The sequence below is a fragment of the Chanodichthys erythropterus genome, chromosome 1, assembly GCF_024489055.1.
Source record: "Chanodichthys erythropterus isolate Z2021 chromosome 1, ASM2448905v1, whole genome shotgun sequence".
Classification (NCBI taxonomy): Eukaryota; Metazoa; Chordata; class Actinopteri; order Cypriniformes; family Xenocyprididae; genus Chanodichthys; species Chanodichthys erythropterus.
Genome location: NC_090221.1, coordinates 35,404,943 through 35,423,439, shown reverse-complemented (window position 1 = coordinate 35,423,439; position 18,497 = coordinate 35,404,943). Strand labels below are relative to the sequence as shown.

The 18,497-nt window shown below is 36.3% G+C and overlaps 1 protein-coding gene across 5 annotated transcripts in view; it reads left to right on the top strand.

The window, feature by feature from the left end:
- The window catches only part of kcnip1a (Kv channel interacting protein 1 a), a 51,191-nt gene that overhangs the window by 12,005 nt on the left and 20,689 nt on the right, over positions 1–18,497 (top strand). The window contains exon 1 of one of the 5 annotated variants that reach the window (XM_067383350.1): positions 1,696–1,839. The exons of 2 other annotated variants lie outside the window; for them this stretch is intronic. In XM_067383350.1, coding sequence (XP_067239451.1) covers positions 1,782–1,839 — 58 coding nt within the window. In that variant the 5' untranslated portion in view covers positions 1,696–1,781. Of the gene's footprint in view, positions 1–1,695; positions 1,840–16,841; positions 16,982–18,497 lie in introns of those variants that run through there. 2 more of the 5 variants (XM_067383334.1, XM_067383358.1) reach the window with 2 other exon arrangements.

Sequence of the window (18,497 nt, the reverse complement as noted above, 5' to 3'; positions counted from 1 at the left end):
TGGCATTTTTGATGAACAAAAAACAGTCGCTGGAACAGAAGTTTGAGAGGTTTTGGTTTTGTTTTCATTTCTGTGAAATAATCTTATTACTTTTGAATCTCTACATATTTTTTTCTTTTCACTTCTAAGTTTTTTGGGTGTTTTTGTTTAATCAATTCATGTTTATTTATATAGTTTTCATGTTAATTTATATAGCTTTATACAATATGCTTTAAAGCAGCTTTACAGTAATAAACAGAAAAAACAATTGTTGTTATGGTTTACTTAAACTATTAAAAAAGGTATTGTTAATTGTAATAAAGCTGAAATAAAATAAAATTATAAATATTAGATGAGAAATTTGAACAAAAAATAGAAATGTTGCTGTCAACTAACTGCAATAAAATGTATTGTCTTGAAATACTGATATTACTAAAACTGAAATAAAAAGTTATAATATATATATATATATATATATATATATATATATATATATATATATATATAATAGTATATATAACACATATAACACTTTAAATAACTTGCTGCCTTAAATTTTTAAGTATGTACAATCAACTTGGCTGTATAAGTCAAGACTTAAATTATATAAAACTGACTAAAAATGAGTTGAATCTTATTTAACTTTTCTAAATAAGTTGAGCAATTTTCAAATTTACTTGAGTTAAAGTAAACATCTGTTGTCATGACTTATTGACCATATTTTTCAGTCACAAAGACTTTTAATTTCAGGAATCAGTCATTTCAATTATAACTACAACTTAAATTTCAACTGTAAAGTGACAGAAAATAATAGTGTCATTAAGTTCAATTAATCAACGACCTCATTCAAGTACAGCTAAATCAATCAATTCTACTGGATGTTTATTTGTGTGCGCAACATTTGTAAAACCAAATATTTTTTGACACGTTTTCAGTTTTCTGACATTTAAAGGCACAATATGTAATTTTCGCCACTAGAGGTTGCTTATTCCAAACAAAGGCGTTTGTTTTGAAAAAGCAACAAAAGACAAAAAAAAATGTTCTGGAAATGTATGCAAATGAGTGCATATTTAATTAGATAATGCATCATTTGCATATTTAAACATACCATTTCAGAAACTAATGCAAAACAGCAGTCGTAATAACTGCTTAATGATTAATGAACTGAGGAAGTATGTTGAAATCTATGTTTTAAATTGTTATATTCACCTTCTGTGTCTTGCCTTAAACCACAGGAGAAGCTGTGGAGCACTGTGAAATGAGCAAATAATAAAAGATGGATTTTCTGAAGTGTTTTTACTTTGGTCTGAAAGGTTGGGTTGTCGTTTCTGCTTTAGGATGACGACACACACGCTGAAACGCACACCAGAATCACTCGTTCACTTCCTCTGTTCTCTATTCCTCTGCCAGAGAGTTTCTGTCTCCCTGAGGTTTTACTCATTCCCTGTTTGTCTTCCTCTTCCTTTTTGGCATTAACTCTCTCTCGCACTCTTTGTCTTTGTCTCCAGGGTGGGAGGAAGAGAGAGAGAGAGAGAGAGAGAGAGAGAGAGAGAGAGAGAGAGATTTGGATGGACAGAAAGAGAGAAAGATTAATATGCATTGATGGAGGTGGATAAAGAAAGGAGGAGTGTGTGTGTGTGTGTGTGTGTGTGAGAGAGAGAGAGAGGGGGGAAGGATCTATGATATGAGAGCAGACACACACACACACACACAAGCTGAACTACCATCAACGAACACACGTTTCGGTCTCCTCTGAGCGAGTTGCTGTCTCATGCTACAGGTGTGTAGCTGCAGATTCAGTTATGGGTCCCGTCATGGGAACGTACTCGATGCAGAGCAAACAGGTGAACTATCACACAGGTAAGCGGACCATGCGTGTTTGTGCGGACAAATAAATTTAAAACTATGCTTTCTAGATTTTCTGAAGAAAATGTGAGGGTTTTTATTTATTTATTTTTTTCCCACATGGAAAACTTGCTGCCATGATGCTATAGGGCTTTGTTTTAGGGTTGCTAAGGAGTTTTTTAGTATGTTGCTATGTGGTTGTTCACTGTCTGCAGTGAAAAGCGTCTCTGTGATCTTCTGGTCTGTATAGATGACTGGTCTGTGTCGGATTTTTTTTTTTTTTACCTCTTTTATAAGTCCAGCTGTTTTTGTTTATAATACGTGAAGTGCATTAACCTTTGAAAACAAACGTGAATGAGAGAGATGCTTTTGTGCTCTTGCTTAGTAGGAGTTTCTTTGTGTGTCTTCAGGGTAAAACAATGGTTATTCATTCATAGACTTCTCTCTCGTGCGCGCGCGCGTACACTGACTGTCTCTATGGGCGATGTTCCCGGACGAGACGTTGTGTAAATACACAATGAGCTGGTGGACTATAAAAGGTTATGGTATTCACTCTAGCATTTAATCATCTGTTCTCTGTGTGTGTGTCTTTATAAAAATCAGAAAATATAAAGACCTTATGTGACAGAAAAACAAGCGCGCCGCCATCTTTAGAAGTTTATCTTTTAACTTCCTTTTTTTGCGGTAACTTAGCTGTCGAAGAGTAATTAATGGATTTACTTATTGAAGAGTTAACGCGAGCATTGTAATGTTTAAAGGGGAGGTCATAACAAAAGTTAGTTAGACCAGGAAGATTTTAAAACGAGAAGTTCATTCATAAATCTGTAATATCTTACCTTCATGCGGTGGAAATACAAACCGGAAGGCAGAAAACATCGAGCGCAGCGCTGAAAAGGGGCGGGGCTATGCATATTATGTGAGGGCCGGATTAAAATAAAAAGTGTATATACATTAAAATAATGTATATTAAACATTAAACATAAAAAAAAGGCTTACTACTATAATGATTATTTTAATGGCTTTGAATGCAAGAATAATACAAATATGTAAATATTCTGAAATGATTCTGTCCACATGTTGTTATAAGTCTGGCTTACAATGTGGCATAATTTTATACACATGGCTCCCTGTCTGTGTTAATCTGAAAAATGCAGGGATAGAAAATAAGTGTAAATATATATAATCATATTAGAAAAATTAATATAATTTATAATAATAATTTTAATGTATAAAAACAACAATCTCATGATGGAAAACCATACCGGTGTGTAAGAGAGTGAACACTGTGTGTGTATGAGTATATGTGTGTGTGTAAATAATGGAACCAAAAAGGTAAAGAAATCATTTTACAAAGGTTAAATGTAATGTTTGTCTTGAAACCTTTATATACAGTAATAGCTTATAGGTTGCACTCACAGTCAGAGATTGAGATTGAAAACTGTAATTAACTGTGACCTTTTAACTGACCAGAGTGGATTGAATGATGTCGGTATGAACAGGTAAATAAAGTCAGCCTTCATCTCTAACTCAGTATTGAATGTAACCATAGCAACAGATTTCCAAAAGAGAATGTTACTGGCATTTTCTTTTGTGAAACCTTTTGCACTGATGCTAGGGTATTCATTTTTTTTTTTTTTTTTGTTTTTTTTTTTGCTGGGGCATTGCTATGTGGTTGTCAGGGTGATGCTATGTGGTTGCTAAGGTGTTCTGGGTAGTTGTTAGGTCATTGCTATGTGGTTTCTATGGTGGTCTGGGTTTTTGCCAGGGTGTTGCTATGTGGTTGCTATAGAGTGCAACAGTGCGCTCTTACAGCCGTGCTGGTTCCGGAATTGTTTATTCTTCTTTTATTTATTCATTTACAAATTATGTATATAAACAATATATTTTATGTTTATTGCAAAACATGTATATATAAAATATACAAACATTTCAGTATTTTTAGAGCGTAGGGAGATTAAGTCATTTGCAGTGCTTCATGGTGGAGCTAAAGAGCTATTTTGCTGCTTTTTTTCTGACTCTCTGATTGCTGTAATTTTCTGTACAGCATCATGGGTAATGTAGTTTTTCACCAGGAATTCCACTGTTAAACATGATTATTTTAAAGGGGTGGTTGATTATGATTACAGTTTTTTAACGTTAGTTAGTGTGTAATGTTGCTGTTTGAGCATAAACAACATCTGCAGAGTTATGATGCTCAAAGTTCAATGCAAAGGAAGATATTTTCTTTTTCTTTTTTTTTATTTTCTTTTGCAGAGTTCGCTGTTTAAGGACTACAACAAATGGCTGGTAGAGACTACAACAAGCTTCTTCCTGGGTTGGTGACATCACAAAACCCCAAATTTACATAAACCCCTCCCCCTTTGTTGTGTGTGTTCTCGGGGGCGGGGTTTATGTTGAGCTGCTTTAGAGAAGAGGAAGAGTTGTTGTAGTAGAGTGTTGTTACCGTCATTTTACACCGGACTGCTTCACAAACGAGGGTCAGTTCAACACTGGATTTGCACAAAAGATGAACATGACGGCACATGCTAGTGGATAAATTGAATCAACTCCACAGCAACTACATCAATTTATCCACTAACCATTCAGAAACGTCCAGTTTCATTCTAAAAGTTGTAACTTCTTCCTGAGTCTCTCCATCAGTGTCGACTCCGGTTTGAACAATGTAAGGCTGAACACCAACACTGACAATCCTCATTTTGGCTGCGTGAGATTCTCCAGCTTTGTTGTTGTTGAGCTGTTAAAGCTCCGCCCTCTTCTGGAAAGGGGGATGGGAGCAGAAGCTCATTTGCATTTAAAGGGACACACACAAAAACTGTGTTTTTAATCACACCCAAATAAAGGGGCAAATATGACAAGCTATAATAAATGATCTGTGGGGGATTTTGAGCTGAAACTTCACAGACACATTCTGGGACACCAGAGACTTATATTACATCTTGTAAAAGGGGCATTATAGGTTCCCTTTAAAAATAAGATGAAATAATTCTTCAACAGAAGCAAATACCAGGGATTAACAAACTCGTACCTCACATTAGATCTGTCTTTAAAGGTTTAAGTTATTGTTCAAAATCAGTATCCTTATGGAGAAAATGGAGTTTTTACTTCCAGAACTGACTGTTGCACTCTATCATGTTCTGGGTGGTTGCTTTTTGGCCCAAGTCGAAAGAGCCCCACCCACTCTCTTTTGACCAGCTCACACTTATACGTCCTGAAAGTTTCAGTCTTTGGTTATAGATTGTGACTGTTGGTCATTGTGTACATTAACTGCCGTCAGATCTGAGAATGTGGGCTGCATTAGCATTCAGATCACTAGCTGCACTGCTTTTGTATTGGTATCCAGACATACAGAGGTCTGTGTTGTAGGATTACAGGTATCCTCCGCTAATAACTAATGGCTGGAATAAATAAATTCTAGATTACTATCTGTCTGTATAAGTCATACTAATGAAGCACTTTTGGCCCAGGGGTCTGTGCTGTGGAAAATTGGCTCCATTTGTTCAGATTCTTTTAAATGAAGCGGAAGCATTTCACTGAGCTGATGTGTGTGTGTGTGTGTGTGTGTGTGTGTGTGTGTGTGTGTGTGTGTGTGTGTGTGTGTGTGTGTGTGTGTGTGTGTATGCGTGTGTATGAGTGTATGCTTGTGCATATGCGCGCATGTGTGTGTGCTGCATCAATTCGCAAAAAGCCACTTAGTTGCTGTTGATTTAACAGTGATGCATCTATAATTAAACCACAAAGGAATATAATATCTTATAATATTTCATTTTACTTGAATAAAAAGAATATAATGCATGCCAATATAGTTTTTTGTTTTTGTTTTGATTTTTTGCAAAGTGATGAATTTTAAGTTATACATCTGTCCATTGCAATAGAAAATAAAGTTAATATTGCAATATTGCACAGGTTGTTCAGGCATCTTGAATTTATGTTGTTGTAAATAAAAACACACAATGGAGGACAGTCGGGTCAGATATCATCATGTGTGGTGATTTGGATGTAACATCATGGCATAAATGGCTAAAATTGGTTAAAGTGGACATGCATCAGGTATTGAAACTGTAGCACATGTTTTTGTATGATTTTTGTCTTGACTTATTAATATTATCTGTGTATTTTCCCTCCCGCTGGAGCTAAACACCTGCTCTGAAAGCCTAATTTCAATATATCAGCAGACTGGTGTGTGAAACTGATGCCCAGAACCCAATATAAACACTTGCCAAATGCTAAATTAAGGTAAAATTAGTTTTGGCAGGTAAATAGAACAGCTGAGAACTTTATTAGAAATGGTGACAATAGATGTTTTAAACCAAACTATGATTGTTTGATCCTCGCTTATGTAGGTGATGTGAGCAATTAGAATTTAACCATCTACTAAAGAAAATCAATTTTTTTTTCTATTTCGTAGAACATATTTGGCCACCAAAATTAAAATATGAGGAACATTAAAATAACATTGTGTTCAGTTTTTGCAACAGGTCACATTGTCATACAGACAAAAAAAAAAAAAAAAAATCAATAAAAATAATGCATTAGCAAAATTTATGGATGTTAACTTTTGTGTATCTCTTCTGAAAATACCATACTTGAGGCAAAATTAAGTTTTTAATAATTATTAAAATCAGCTTGTCATGTCTTCTTTTTGTCCTCGGCCCCGAACACTCCCTTGTCTTCCATTGCCAAGACAAACAGTTAGTCCTGCCTCGTGATTTTGTGGACTCAGCCTACAAATGGCTCAGTTGTAGCTTGTAGATTAAGTGAAGTTAGGAGGGAGTATTTTAACACCTTTAAGAAAACCTGATGGTGTGGAAAGCAGTTTCTGTTCTAGATGTTTCTGTCCAGAGAGAAGGAGAATGAGTGTGTTTATGTGAAAACACACATAAGGTGTGTTTATTACACGACTGTTTTATGGACTGTTGAACAAACAGGTTGTGGGCAGATTAAATGTCTCTGAATTCTCTCAATGTCTCTCTCTTTCTCCGTCTTCCAGCTGTATGAGTTTAACGGCCCTGAAATGGCAGACATTACAGATGATTCATTCATTACATAAAGACGTGTGGCTCTTCACTGAGACCTCCACAGAGAGAGAGAGAGGAAAATCAGGTCATGATACCAAGAAAAAATCAAAGGCAATGAATGAAAAGTGTGGGTGAAGAGACAGAAGTATGCATCCGCTTTCTTTGTCGTGCATTTTCATTTCTCTGCCTCGCAACAATACAAATGTCACTTTTTTCAGCATAAATACTGGCGCATCAAGTAAAACATGACAAACATGGATGGTTTTAGCCTAGAGCGTGTCTGAAAACCATGGTACATATTCTTGGTGATACCACGGTACATTTGATACTTTCTTTTGTATGCAAATGCAAATTTCAGAGCTCTTAAAATGCATTAAGATTTAAGCTGTTATCCGGAGCTGCTTTATTCCCACTGGAGGAAATGAACATAAGAGAGAAGCTGTGAAGCAGAAGGAGCTGCACCCGTGAGATGTTGGCAGCAGTCAGTGCTGTGTGACTTCAGCTGTGGAAAATGAACATTACGGGCTAATTGTTATGTGTAATATGTCAGTATGAGCAGAGCGAGACGCCAAGCAGATCAGATTAGTTAGATTGCCCTTGCCCTTAGTTGGTGCTCTATTTATTAGAGTCATGGAAGAAATCCAGAAGTTCTTTGAAGACGCTCTGAAGGGAGGGTGGGATCTCATGCTTTCAAAGCTATTGCTAGCCTCTCTGAAACTGCCTACTCTACCTTTAAAGACCGGCACTTTTTAATCATTTACAGTCAGTGCTGTAGTGAAGTATTTCTACACATGAGTGTTTTATGCTCAAAAAAATGCCTTAACACATTATATGAACCTGCACCTGTGGTAATCATGATGTAGATGGAAAAACTTTATGTTTATGTGTGCTCGAGGAGCCATAGGTGTACTGTAATTTTCAATAATTTATCAGTGCTTCATCAGTTATTCCTTTCAGTACATACCTCGAAATCCACGTATGCACTGGAACCGCCTGACCGCAGCACTGAAGGACCTTGTCAATTATTCAGTCAAAAAAAATACCATTGCAAGAACTGTAGTACTTTTTGCAGAAATTATAGTTACCATGGTACATTTTTTGTAAGGAATGCATGATTTATGAATCACGTGAAAGTTTCACCCTTGAGAGCTGGCTGACATGTTCAAACCATAAATACAATGTAAAAACTTGTTCAGATAACATTGTGATAAACAGCAGTATTTGACTTTAATATTTATTTAGTACAAATAGATGATGTAAAATGTTTGCAGGGTTTGCTGGGAACATCACAATCACGTTGTTTGGTGGAATTAATCTATTACGTTATGTTATATAAGATTTGCTTCTGAGATCTGATCAGTTAGCCTGTAATGTTCATTTAATCATATTTCCATTTTCCACCCAACAAATAGATTGTTAGTCGAGCTGACGTGTACACGTTTGGTGTTTGTGTGTGATTGTTTGTTGAATTAATATGTGTGCTTTTAAGAATGACATTTGATTTATGTTGCTGTACGCACAGTAATTACTGAGGCCTGTTGCATAACACAGCCCTGTCAGATATACTTTGTAATTGTAAGTGTGTGTGTGTGTGTGTGTGATGCTTTACTTACCCTGAATATAGCTAAATCTGACAAAACCTCCCTTTGAGGACATCCAGAAACATGCTTAATTGGAAAACTGTTCATAAATGAATTGAATAAAAGTTTTAGAGTTAATGATTGTTATAATTAGCTTTATATAAAACAATAGAGGTCTAAGGTATATGCTCATTTATACTGTAAAACTCAATAAGTTCAGAATACTCAAAACATTTAAGGAAACTAATTCATTTTTTTAAGTTAGTAGAATTTAAAGTTTTTGGTGTAACAAAACTAGCAGAAGTTGAACCACCTTTAAATCCCAACATAATACAACATTAAACACTAATGTCTGTTAATCTTGAGCAAAAACATACAAAATAACATTTAATTTCAACATTTATTTTCCTTTCAGTCTGACGCAAAGCTTGCTGGGAATTAGAAATCTGCTGTAAGTTGCAACTCAATCATATTAAGTTCAGCTTACTACAATTACATTTTGAGTTCACGCAACTTTTTTCTATTAAGTACAATGAACTTTCATTATTATTTGAGTGAAATGTACTCATTTAATGAATTGCACTGTTTGGTTTTACAGACTTCTTTTAGATGAGTTTGTGTGTGAAAGAGAAAAATACTTTGATTCAGTTTAATTTTTTCGGCCAAGGCTACAATTCATTTCCATAGTTTTTATATGACATTTTTTTCAGGTCCTGTAAGAAAGTGATTTGTGCTGAAATTAACAGTTTTGTTGTTCACTTCTGGTCAGTGTGATCAGATCATGACATTTGACTTTTGGGTCTGACGATTTACAGCATATTTGACAAAATAGTGACTAGCTAATACATTAGGGTCCTTGGGGTCCAGCTGACCCCACTGGCATTTTCCTTCATTTTTTAAGAGTGTTCCCTTCATCTCAGGGGCATGAAACTCTGGGACTTTTCCTAAATAATCTATCTAAAATGCACAAAAAAATCTGGGCTTGATTTGGTTGTTCTAAAGGTGCGTAAACAAAAAATCACCGATTTAGTCCCTCGGGGTCAGATTGACCCCACATTGAAAATGAATAGGAAAATGAAAAAAATTATTTTTTTTTCAAATAATTTGTCAAAAAAATAAATCCAGAATAAATCTGAAATGTTCTACATTTCCATAAAGGTCTGGTCCTAGACTATAAACACGAAGTGGAACGAACTTTCTATCTCATACACACACACACATACAGACACACAGACACACACATGTGTGTGTATGCAACAAAGAGCATTTTTATAGAAATTGTCAAATAAAATCAACAAAATTGGCCTAAATCTGAAAAACTTTACATGTAAATAAAGGTCTGGTCCTTGACTATAAACACAAAGTGGAACGAACATTCTATCTCATACACACACACACACACACACACACACATACTTGTTTTTGCTACATTGTGGGGACTCATGAGTAGGAGGTTACATGTGGGGACAGCAATTTCTAAATACATACACACACATAAACAAACACACACACGCACAGACACATAGACACACACGCGTGTGTGGCTGCAACAGAGGGCATTTTTGTGGAAATTGGCAAATAAAATCAGCAAAACTGGCCTAAATATGAAAAATTTTACATGAAAATAAAGGTCTGGTCCTTGGCCATAATCACAAAGTCGAATGAACTTTCTAACTCATACACACACACACATACACACACTCAAACACACACAAGCGTGTGACTGCAACAGAGAGCATTTTCTAGAAATTGGCAAATAAAATCAACAAAACTGGCCTAAATATGAAAAGATTTTACATGAAATTAAAGGTCTGGTTCTTGACTATAAACACAAAGTGGAAAGAACTTTCTATCTCATACACACACACACACACACACACACATATACACACATAAACACAAACACACACAGTCAATATTGAGCCTCTATTGACCTCTATTGGAAAGTTTTGGCCATTGCACCATAATTATTTAACTATAACCCATGAACTTTTTCCACAAACCTCTAGATGGTAGTATTCTATCCCTACCACATGGAGCAATGTCCAAATGCAATTTAGATTTAATTAAGTTCATCATTAAAGGTTTTTTTTTATTAAAAATCCATTTTTCATAAGCCAATTTATGACATGGTTAAGTAATTGTTCAGTAAATAGGTAAAAAAATACAAAATATCCACAAAAACACAGCATAAATGCATAGATGAGAAGTAAATTAAAAAAATGATATATAGTTTATCATATAAAAAATTTATATTTCCTTATGTAATCGCTTTGTAAACGTTTGGGGTCAATCTGACCCCAAGGGACTAAATCGTCGGTACAACAAAAGGGACCATTTTAAAATACTACAGCACAACGCCAAAGATGTCGCATAGTTTTGAGGGAGCGTGCAGTTGGCATGCTGAATGTCCACCAGAGCTGTTGTCCGTGAATTGAATGTTAATTTCTCTACCATAAGCCGTCTCCAAAGGTGTTTCAGAGAATTTGGCAGTACATCCAACTGGCCTCACAACAGCAGACCACGTGTAACCACACCAGCATCCAGCATCTTCACCTCCAAGATCGTCTGAGACCAGCCACCTGGACAGCTGCTGCAACAATCGGATTGCATAACCAAAGAATTTCTGCACAAACTGTCAGAAACCGTCTCAGAGGAAGCTCATCTGCATGCTCGTCATCCTCATCGGGGTCTCGACCTGACTGCAGTTCGTCGTCGTAACCGACTTGGGCAAATGCTCACATTCAGTGGCGTCTGGCACTTTGGAGAGGTGGCAGATGGCAGACAGCGTGTATGGCGTCGTGTGGGTGAGCGGTTTGCTGATGTCAGCGTTGTGATCGAGTGGCCCATGGTGGCAGTGGGTTTATGGTATGGGCCGGCGTATGTTATGAACACAGGTGCATTTTATTGATGGCATTTTGAATGCACAGAGATACCGTGATGAGATCCTGAGGCCCATTATTGTGCCCTTCATCCACGACATCACCTCATGTTGCAGCATGATAATGCACGGCCCCATGTTGCAAGGATCTGTACACAATTCCTGGAAACTGAAAACATCCCAGCATACTCACCGGACAGGTCACCCATTTAGCATGTTTGGGATGCTCTGGATCAGCGTATACGACAGCGAGTTCCAGTTCCTGCCAATATCCAGTAACTTCGCTCACATAGCCATTGAAGAGGAGTGGACCAGCGTTCCACAGGCCACAATCAACAACCTGATCAACTCTATGTGAAGGAGATGTGTTGCACTGTGTGAGGCAAACGGTGGTCACACCAGATACTGACTGGTCCCCCCCCTCATATCAATAAAACTGCACATTTGCCTTTTATTGTGGCCAGCCTAAGGCACACCTGTGCAATAATCATGCTGTCTAATCAGCATCTTGATATGCCACACCTGTGAGGTGGATGGATTATCTAGGCAAAGGAGAAGTGCTCACTAACACAGATTTAGACAGATTTGTGAACAATATTTGATTAAATGATTAAATAATACCAGATTTTTCATTTTTATGTGAACAGTCCCTTTAAGTCATATCAGAGCAAAAACATAGATCAACAGAAGGCTGCAGATATATTGCCCAGCTTTTCTTGACACATACATGAATGAGCAACATTTATATTCATGTTTTTTGGCACGCAGTCTTTTCCTTCACTGACATCATTGTGTAGAAACAGACGGCAACAATCTTCGATCAAAACATGTCCTGCCTTTTTTTATCCCTTCTGCCAGCAACGTTCTAATATAACCCTATAGCCAATTCCCCTTCCACAGGCACGGCAGTATGTTATTGAGGCCGTCTGTCTCTCTCTCTCTCTCTCTCTCTCACCTCCCATTTCCATTTCCATCTCAGTTTCAGTCTTTATTAAACCGCTGCTGGGTGTAAAACATCAAAGAACTCATACCATGTCTGGAGAAAAACACATTTCTTTCTGCTGCATGTAAGAGGAAGAGAGAAAGCGCAGACAGACAGGGGAGATGGACGTCTCACAGCCCTCATATCTGAGCGTTATTCTGTCTCTGATGGAATGTCCTGATGCAGTGCACTATTTTTTTTAAATCTAAATTTGAAGTTCTGTCCCTTGAAAAGGATCCACCTTTTCATTTAGTTTCATCTCTCAGTTGGTGGAGGAACACATTACATGAAACCTTGTGTACATCCATCCCTTGAAAATCCATCTCAGTTATTACAATTCTTACAATTATGAGCTTTAATTGCTTTAAGATGTTTTAAATATTTAAATAAGCTTATTGCCTTTTATTCCTGGCAACAGATTTTGCTATACTAGTTACATATTTTCTTTTTTTCACATAAAATAATTTAGACTCAATATTTATTCATTTAAATTAATATTAATATTAATGTTAACAATTAATCAATTTTAATTTATTTAATACGTTTTATTTTATTTACTTTAATGAATTGTAATATTTATTTTAATTTAATAAATTAATACATTTATTGGTTTTTATTTATTTACATTTTATTTATTTAATTTTTAGCAAGTATGTAGTAAAGCTTGCACAAATAAACATTTTGACCAATCTAGGGTTGTCAAAGGTACCGGATCGGTACTAAGTCACTACTGAAATTTTAAAAATGTGATGATACCAGCATTTCCCCTAGCATTTTGAGCGCTGTTGAGCAGATTCTGACTAACTTAAACACTTCTGATTGGCCATTGTGTTCAACGCTTCAAAAACATGTTGTTCAACAAGCTCACTGGAGCATTTGACACTGATGTATCTCATGAGTGCATGAACACAACGGCCAATCAGAGGTTTAAGTTGTTCAGAATCTGCTCAACAGCGCTCAAAATGATACAAATACCAAAGTACTGGTACTTTTGAGAACCCCAGACCAATCATCTAGAAATGTAGTTGTCTAAAGTGCCTTTTGCACTGGAGGAACGTTTTCATAGTTCCTATAACTATTGGCGGAAGTACTGGGAACGATTTTATTTATAGAAATGCTTTAGGGGACTAAATTAGCTCCTACTTCAGAGTAGGGTTTGACCCCACACAATAGGAACTACCAGTTATGTAAGTGTACGTTGAATCACCGAACACATGCCATAAGAAACATCGGCACCCGCCATTTTTAAAAAGCTGTGTAAACACACAGTTTACATATACTTATTCCATGAACATGGAAAACAGAGATAGATGAACCATCCAGGCACTTCTCAACTTTTACGCTATGGAGGAAATCCAACACGATGGGAACAGGGCTGTAACGGTTTGAGATTTTCACTGTATGATAAATTAAATATCATGGATTCACAGTATACGGTATTAAACAATCAGTTAAAATTACCATTTAATGAATGAAAACAGGCTTTTTGGTTGAACAAATGCTTTATTATATCAAACTTTATTTTATTTAAATTTCAATAATCGAAAACAAGTCTAATCAATTAAATTTAACTGATTATGGATTAGATTAACAACTTATTTTAAACATTAATAATTTATTACAACTTTCAAGAATAATAGTCCTATAAAATGAATTTTGCTTTTTAAGATTCAATACAAATGTATTATCAAAAATGGTGGTTATCAAATGAATGCATAAAACTAACAATTTCATTACTATTTTAAAATGTAATCAAATTAAAATAACTTTTATTCTTTTAGTTTTTTGGCAAAGTGCTGCACAACACAGATTTACTAATTAAATCATGGATAAAAAAATTCTGATAATTATTCCTGAAATAATTATTAAATAAATTGTTTTATTACTATTGTTATTATTATTATGAGAAGCACACTCTATTGTACAATAGTAATATATTTCTTGAAATTAAACGGCATACTCGTATTTAAAGGGGACCTATTATGCAAAATTCACTTTTGCCTGGTGTTTGGACATAAATGTGTGTTGGCAGTGTGTGTACACAACCACCCTATAATGATAAAAATCCACTCACTCCTTTTTTCTTAATCCCCATAAATCATAAGCGGTGTCTCAGAACAAGCCGTTTCCAGATCCCTGACAGTGTGACGTCACAAAAGCCACAGGCCCCGCCCACATTGTTGACTGACACTTAAGTTTGAACATAGAACCGCCCTGAGCGCGTTGTTTACAACGAGTCCGCCATGGCTGCACTGACGAGAATGTATCCCAAGCGTTTTAGGTGTTCTGTAGCTGGATGGATTAATCCACATAAATCTCTTAATTTACTACTTAAATCTGAGCTGCTGAAAAGGTGGTGGATTAACTTGGTTTTCCAGGAAAATGCTCCCTCAGTTCTGTCGAAATGAGTTTATGTCTGCGCAAATCATTTCACTCAGTGAACGAATTTCAATACAAAGGAACAATACAAAACAGAGACTGTGCTAAAATGTGCTACTCAAGGATATACAAGAAAAACTGTTTGTGATCCAGCTTACAGCCTCCAGAGTGATACTATACGGCAGTAATGAAGGTGAGAGCACTTTATTACAGTTCATCTGAGTTTATTTACGGGTATAAAGTTTATTAAGCACCACTCGAAAGGCATAAGTTCATTATATATTTGTTTACTGTTAGTTGTAACGAGTGTTTCTGTGTACTTCGCAATGTTTGTTGGTGATAATACACGGATAAGAGAGAGAGTTTATGGATAATATTTTAATACACACTTGCAGTGTTTTACTAAGCTCTTACAGAGATTTTCTAGAGTGAAAACAGATGCTTTATCTTTTGTGTGAAGTACAATAAACGATAAAAAACAATAAAATCTGTATAGTTTTGGCCATCATTCGGACGGTACAGCAGCCTTCTTAGGCCGAGCGCAGCAGCTCATTTGCATTTAAAGGGCCCGCACTGAAACGGCTCGTTTTTGCTCAACCACTAAATTAGCAATTTTAACATGCTACAAAAAAATGATCTGTGTGGTATTTTGATCTAAAACTTCGCATACACACTCTGGGAACGTCAGAGACTAATTTTACATCTTGTTGTACAATAGGGCATAATAGGTCCCCTTTAATAACAGTATTTGAAACAGTATGCACTGATTGACGGTAGTATTTTGAACACATCCACATCACCCTGCTCGAGTTCAGACCTTTTATCTTAAGCAGACGTTACAAGTAATACATTTATAATCTCCATTAGTCCTGTGGTTTCACCTCATTATGATTCAAGAACAGGTTTGGGTAATTATGACTGTTCGTTAATAATTAATGATGGTGTAATTTAAACTTCTTGGAATGCTTATGAATCAGCAGGAGGGTGTCATAATTTAGACACTTTTACATTGACGTTCTTGGCAGATATTTCCTCACGATTGATGAGATGAGACGCACTTTATCTCTTTAAGCTTTATCTGTGTATGTTAGTAGTAACTGATCTGGAACGCAGGCAGCAACAGGACTATTTTTGGCTATACTATTTGTTATTGAATGAAATGTAAACTTTGAAATTAAATTTCTCTCAGGTTGTTACCATCTTGTGTGAATCTTTTCATTAATGTTGCAGTGCATTCTGGGATGGCTTATTAAGGATTTATGCAATGCTGTCTTCGATTTTTGGCGTAAAGAATGAATCAAGGCAGCATGTCATTGTTGTCAACCTTTTAAAACGGCCTTCACAGACATTTTCTATATCTGCCCCCATAGCATCAACTGGATATGGATATTGGTCTGAAATATTTGCGACAATGTCTCAAGTAGTTGGTACAGCAATTAAACCTGTGCCGGTTGTTTGATATTTTGTAATTTGTGGAAAATCCTATAAATAAAGTGATGAATAAAAAAATAAAACAGCATTCAAAGTGCAAGTTGGTAAATCTCACAAACTCAAGCAAAAAAAAAAAAAAAAATCTTAATGGGCCAAAAAATGCTTATTTTTTACGCAGTTCTTTAAGATTTTTTTTGCATTGACTTTTACATTTTTTTTTTTTGTTGTAATTTTCAATATTGATTCACATTATTGTAATTCATGAGTTTAAGTCATCGGAAATTTCTAACATTATGTATAAATTACAAAATTACAATAAAAATATTGAATTATTTTTAAACTTAGAAATATAATTATAACGTGTATTTGCATTTATATTTATTTACTCATTTTAAAGCTTAGGGCGAGGTGCTTAATTGTCATTAAAATGTCAAAAATATATATAAAATATTTTATATTTATAAAAATATATATAAAAAATATACGTTTTAAAAAAAATGTATATATATATATATATATATATATATATATATATATATATATATATATATATATATTAATTTGTGTGTGTGTGTGTGTGTGTGTATATATAATATGACCTAGACATGTTTTCGTGAGATGGAGTGAGTAAAGATGAACATGTGTGTATGTGTGAGAAAGAGAGAGAGAGAGAGTTTGTGGAGGGAGGGGTAAATCGAGGCAGAAAGGGAGCAGTTGGAATCAGAGCGCGTTAGATTCAGAGAAGACGGAATGATGGTTGGACAGAGAAAGAGCGCGAGCAACTGAAAAACAAACACACACACACAGACACACGCTTGTTACGGTGACAACATGGGGGCGGTTGTTGGCACATTGACCTTGCAGACGAGACAGCGACGACCATCAAGAGGTAAGACGTGAGCTCAGTCTACCTGTCTGTGTGCGTCAGAGAGACAGGCAGACTGAGAACTTCACATATAAACTGCGTGCATGAGTGTGTGCATCCTTGAAAACATGAATGCCTGAATGTGTGTGTCTGTGTGTGCATGCATGCATGCGTTTTCAGTGATTAGATGACTCACACACATCCTCGCTGATCTGTGCAACAAGTGCAGTTTGACTGACGCCTGTGTCGCAGCTGCGTGTTTCTGCCCTGTAATAAAGTCAACGCTCAAACACGTGACTCATGAAGCTGCGGATTATTTTAATGTGAAGTGAGTTAGCTTGCAGAAGGGAAGAGAGCGTGCCTGATGCGTGTGTGTGTGTTGTCGGGTCATGTATGCAGCATGTGTGTTTGAAACATGCTCATGTTGTTTATTACTCTACTCACACACTCGCGCAGTTCCCGCCTGTTACCTTGGAAGCACTGTTGTCATGGTAACGCGGGGATGGAGTGTATTTGTGTGCACGTCTAAAGGGTCCCGACCCATCACTCACGTCCGAGAAGCTGAAAGACGACTGCGAGAGAGAGAGAGAGAGAGAGAGAGAGATCAGCAGCACCTGTTGATTTGGCTGTCTTCAGTGTTCACGTGATCCGTAGTGAGGAAGCTACGCATGAAGCTTTTCCAAAGGTTTTTGGAAATCGTTTCAATATAATATCCTTGAAAAGGTTTTTAATAATGCTGATCCATATTTAGTTTTAGATCTTTTAGGACAAATGGGTTTTGAAAATATTTTTTGTTTATATTTAAAATGTTTAATTTTTATTTTTTATATTTAAATATACTGAAAAAGAGAGGTAAACAGTCAGCAATAACATAACAACAAGTATAAGTACAAACAATAGGACAAAAAACTACAATAGAACAGACACAAATGAAATAGAAAAACTTCAAGCCCTAGAAATAAGAAATCTTACATAAATTGTATAAAGTAATCATACACTGATCAGACATAACATTGTGACACTGACAGGTGAAGTGAATAACACTGATTATCTCTTTATCACGGCACCTGTTAGTGGGTGGATATGTTAGGCAGCAAGTGAACATTTTGTCCTCAAAGTTGATGTGTTAGAAGCAGGAAAAATGGGCAAGCGTAAGGATTTGAGCGAGTTTAACAAGGACCTTGGGTCATCTCCAAAACTGGTCTGCAGTGGTCAATTTCTATCAAAAGTGCTCCAAGCAAGGAACAGTGGTGAACCGGTGACAGGGTCATGGGCGGCCGAGGCTCATTGATGCACGTGGAGAGCGAAGGCTGACCCGTGTGTAGGAGCTACTGTAGCTCAAACTGTTCAAGAAGTTAATGCTGGTTCTGATAGAAAGGTGTCAGAATACACAGTGCATCACAGTTTGTTGCGTATGGAGCTGCATAGCTGCAGACCAGTCAGGGTGTCCACTGCCGAAAGAGACAACAGTGACACGTGAGCATCAGAACTGGACCCCGGAGCAATGGAAGAAGGTGGCCAGCCAATGTTCTGCTGGGAA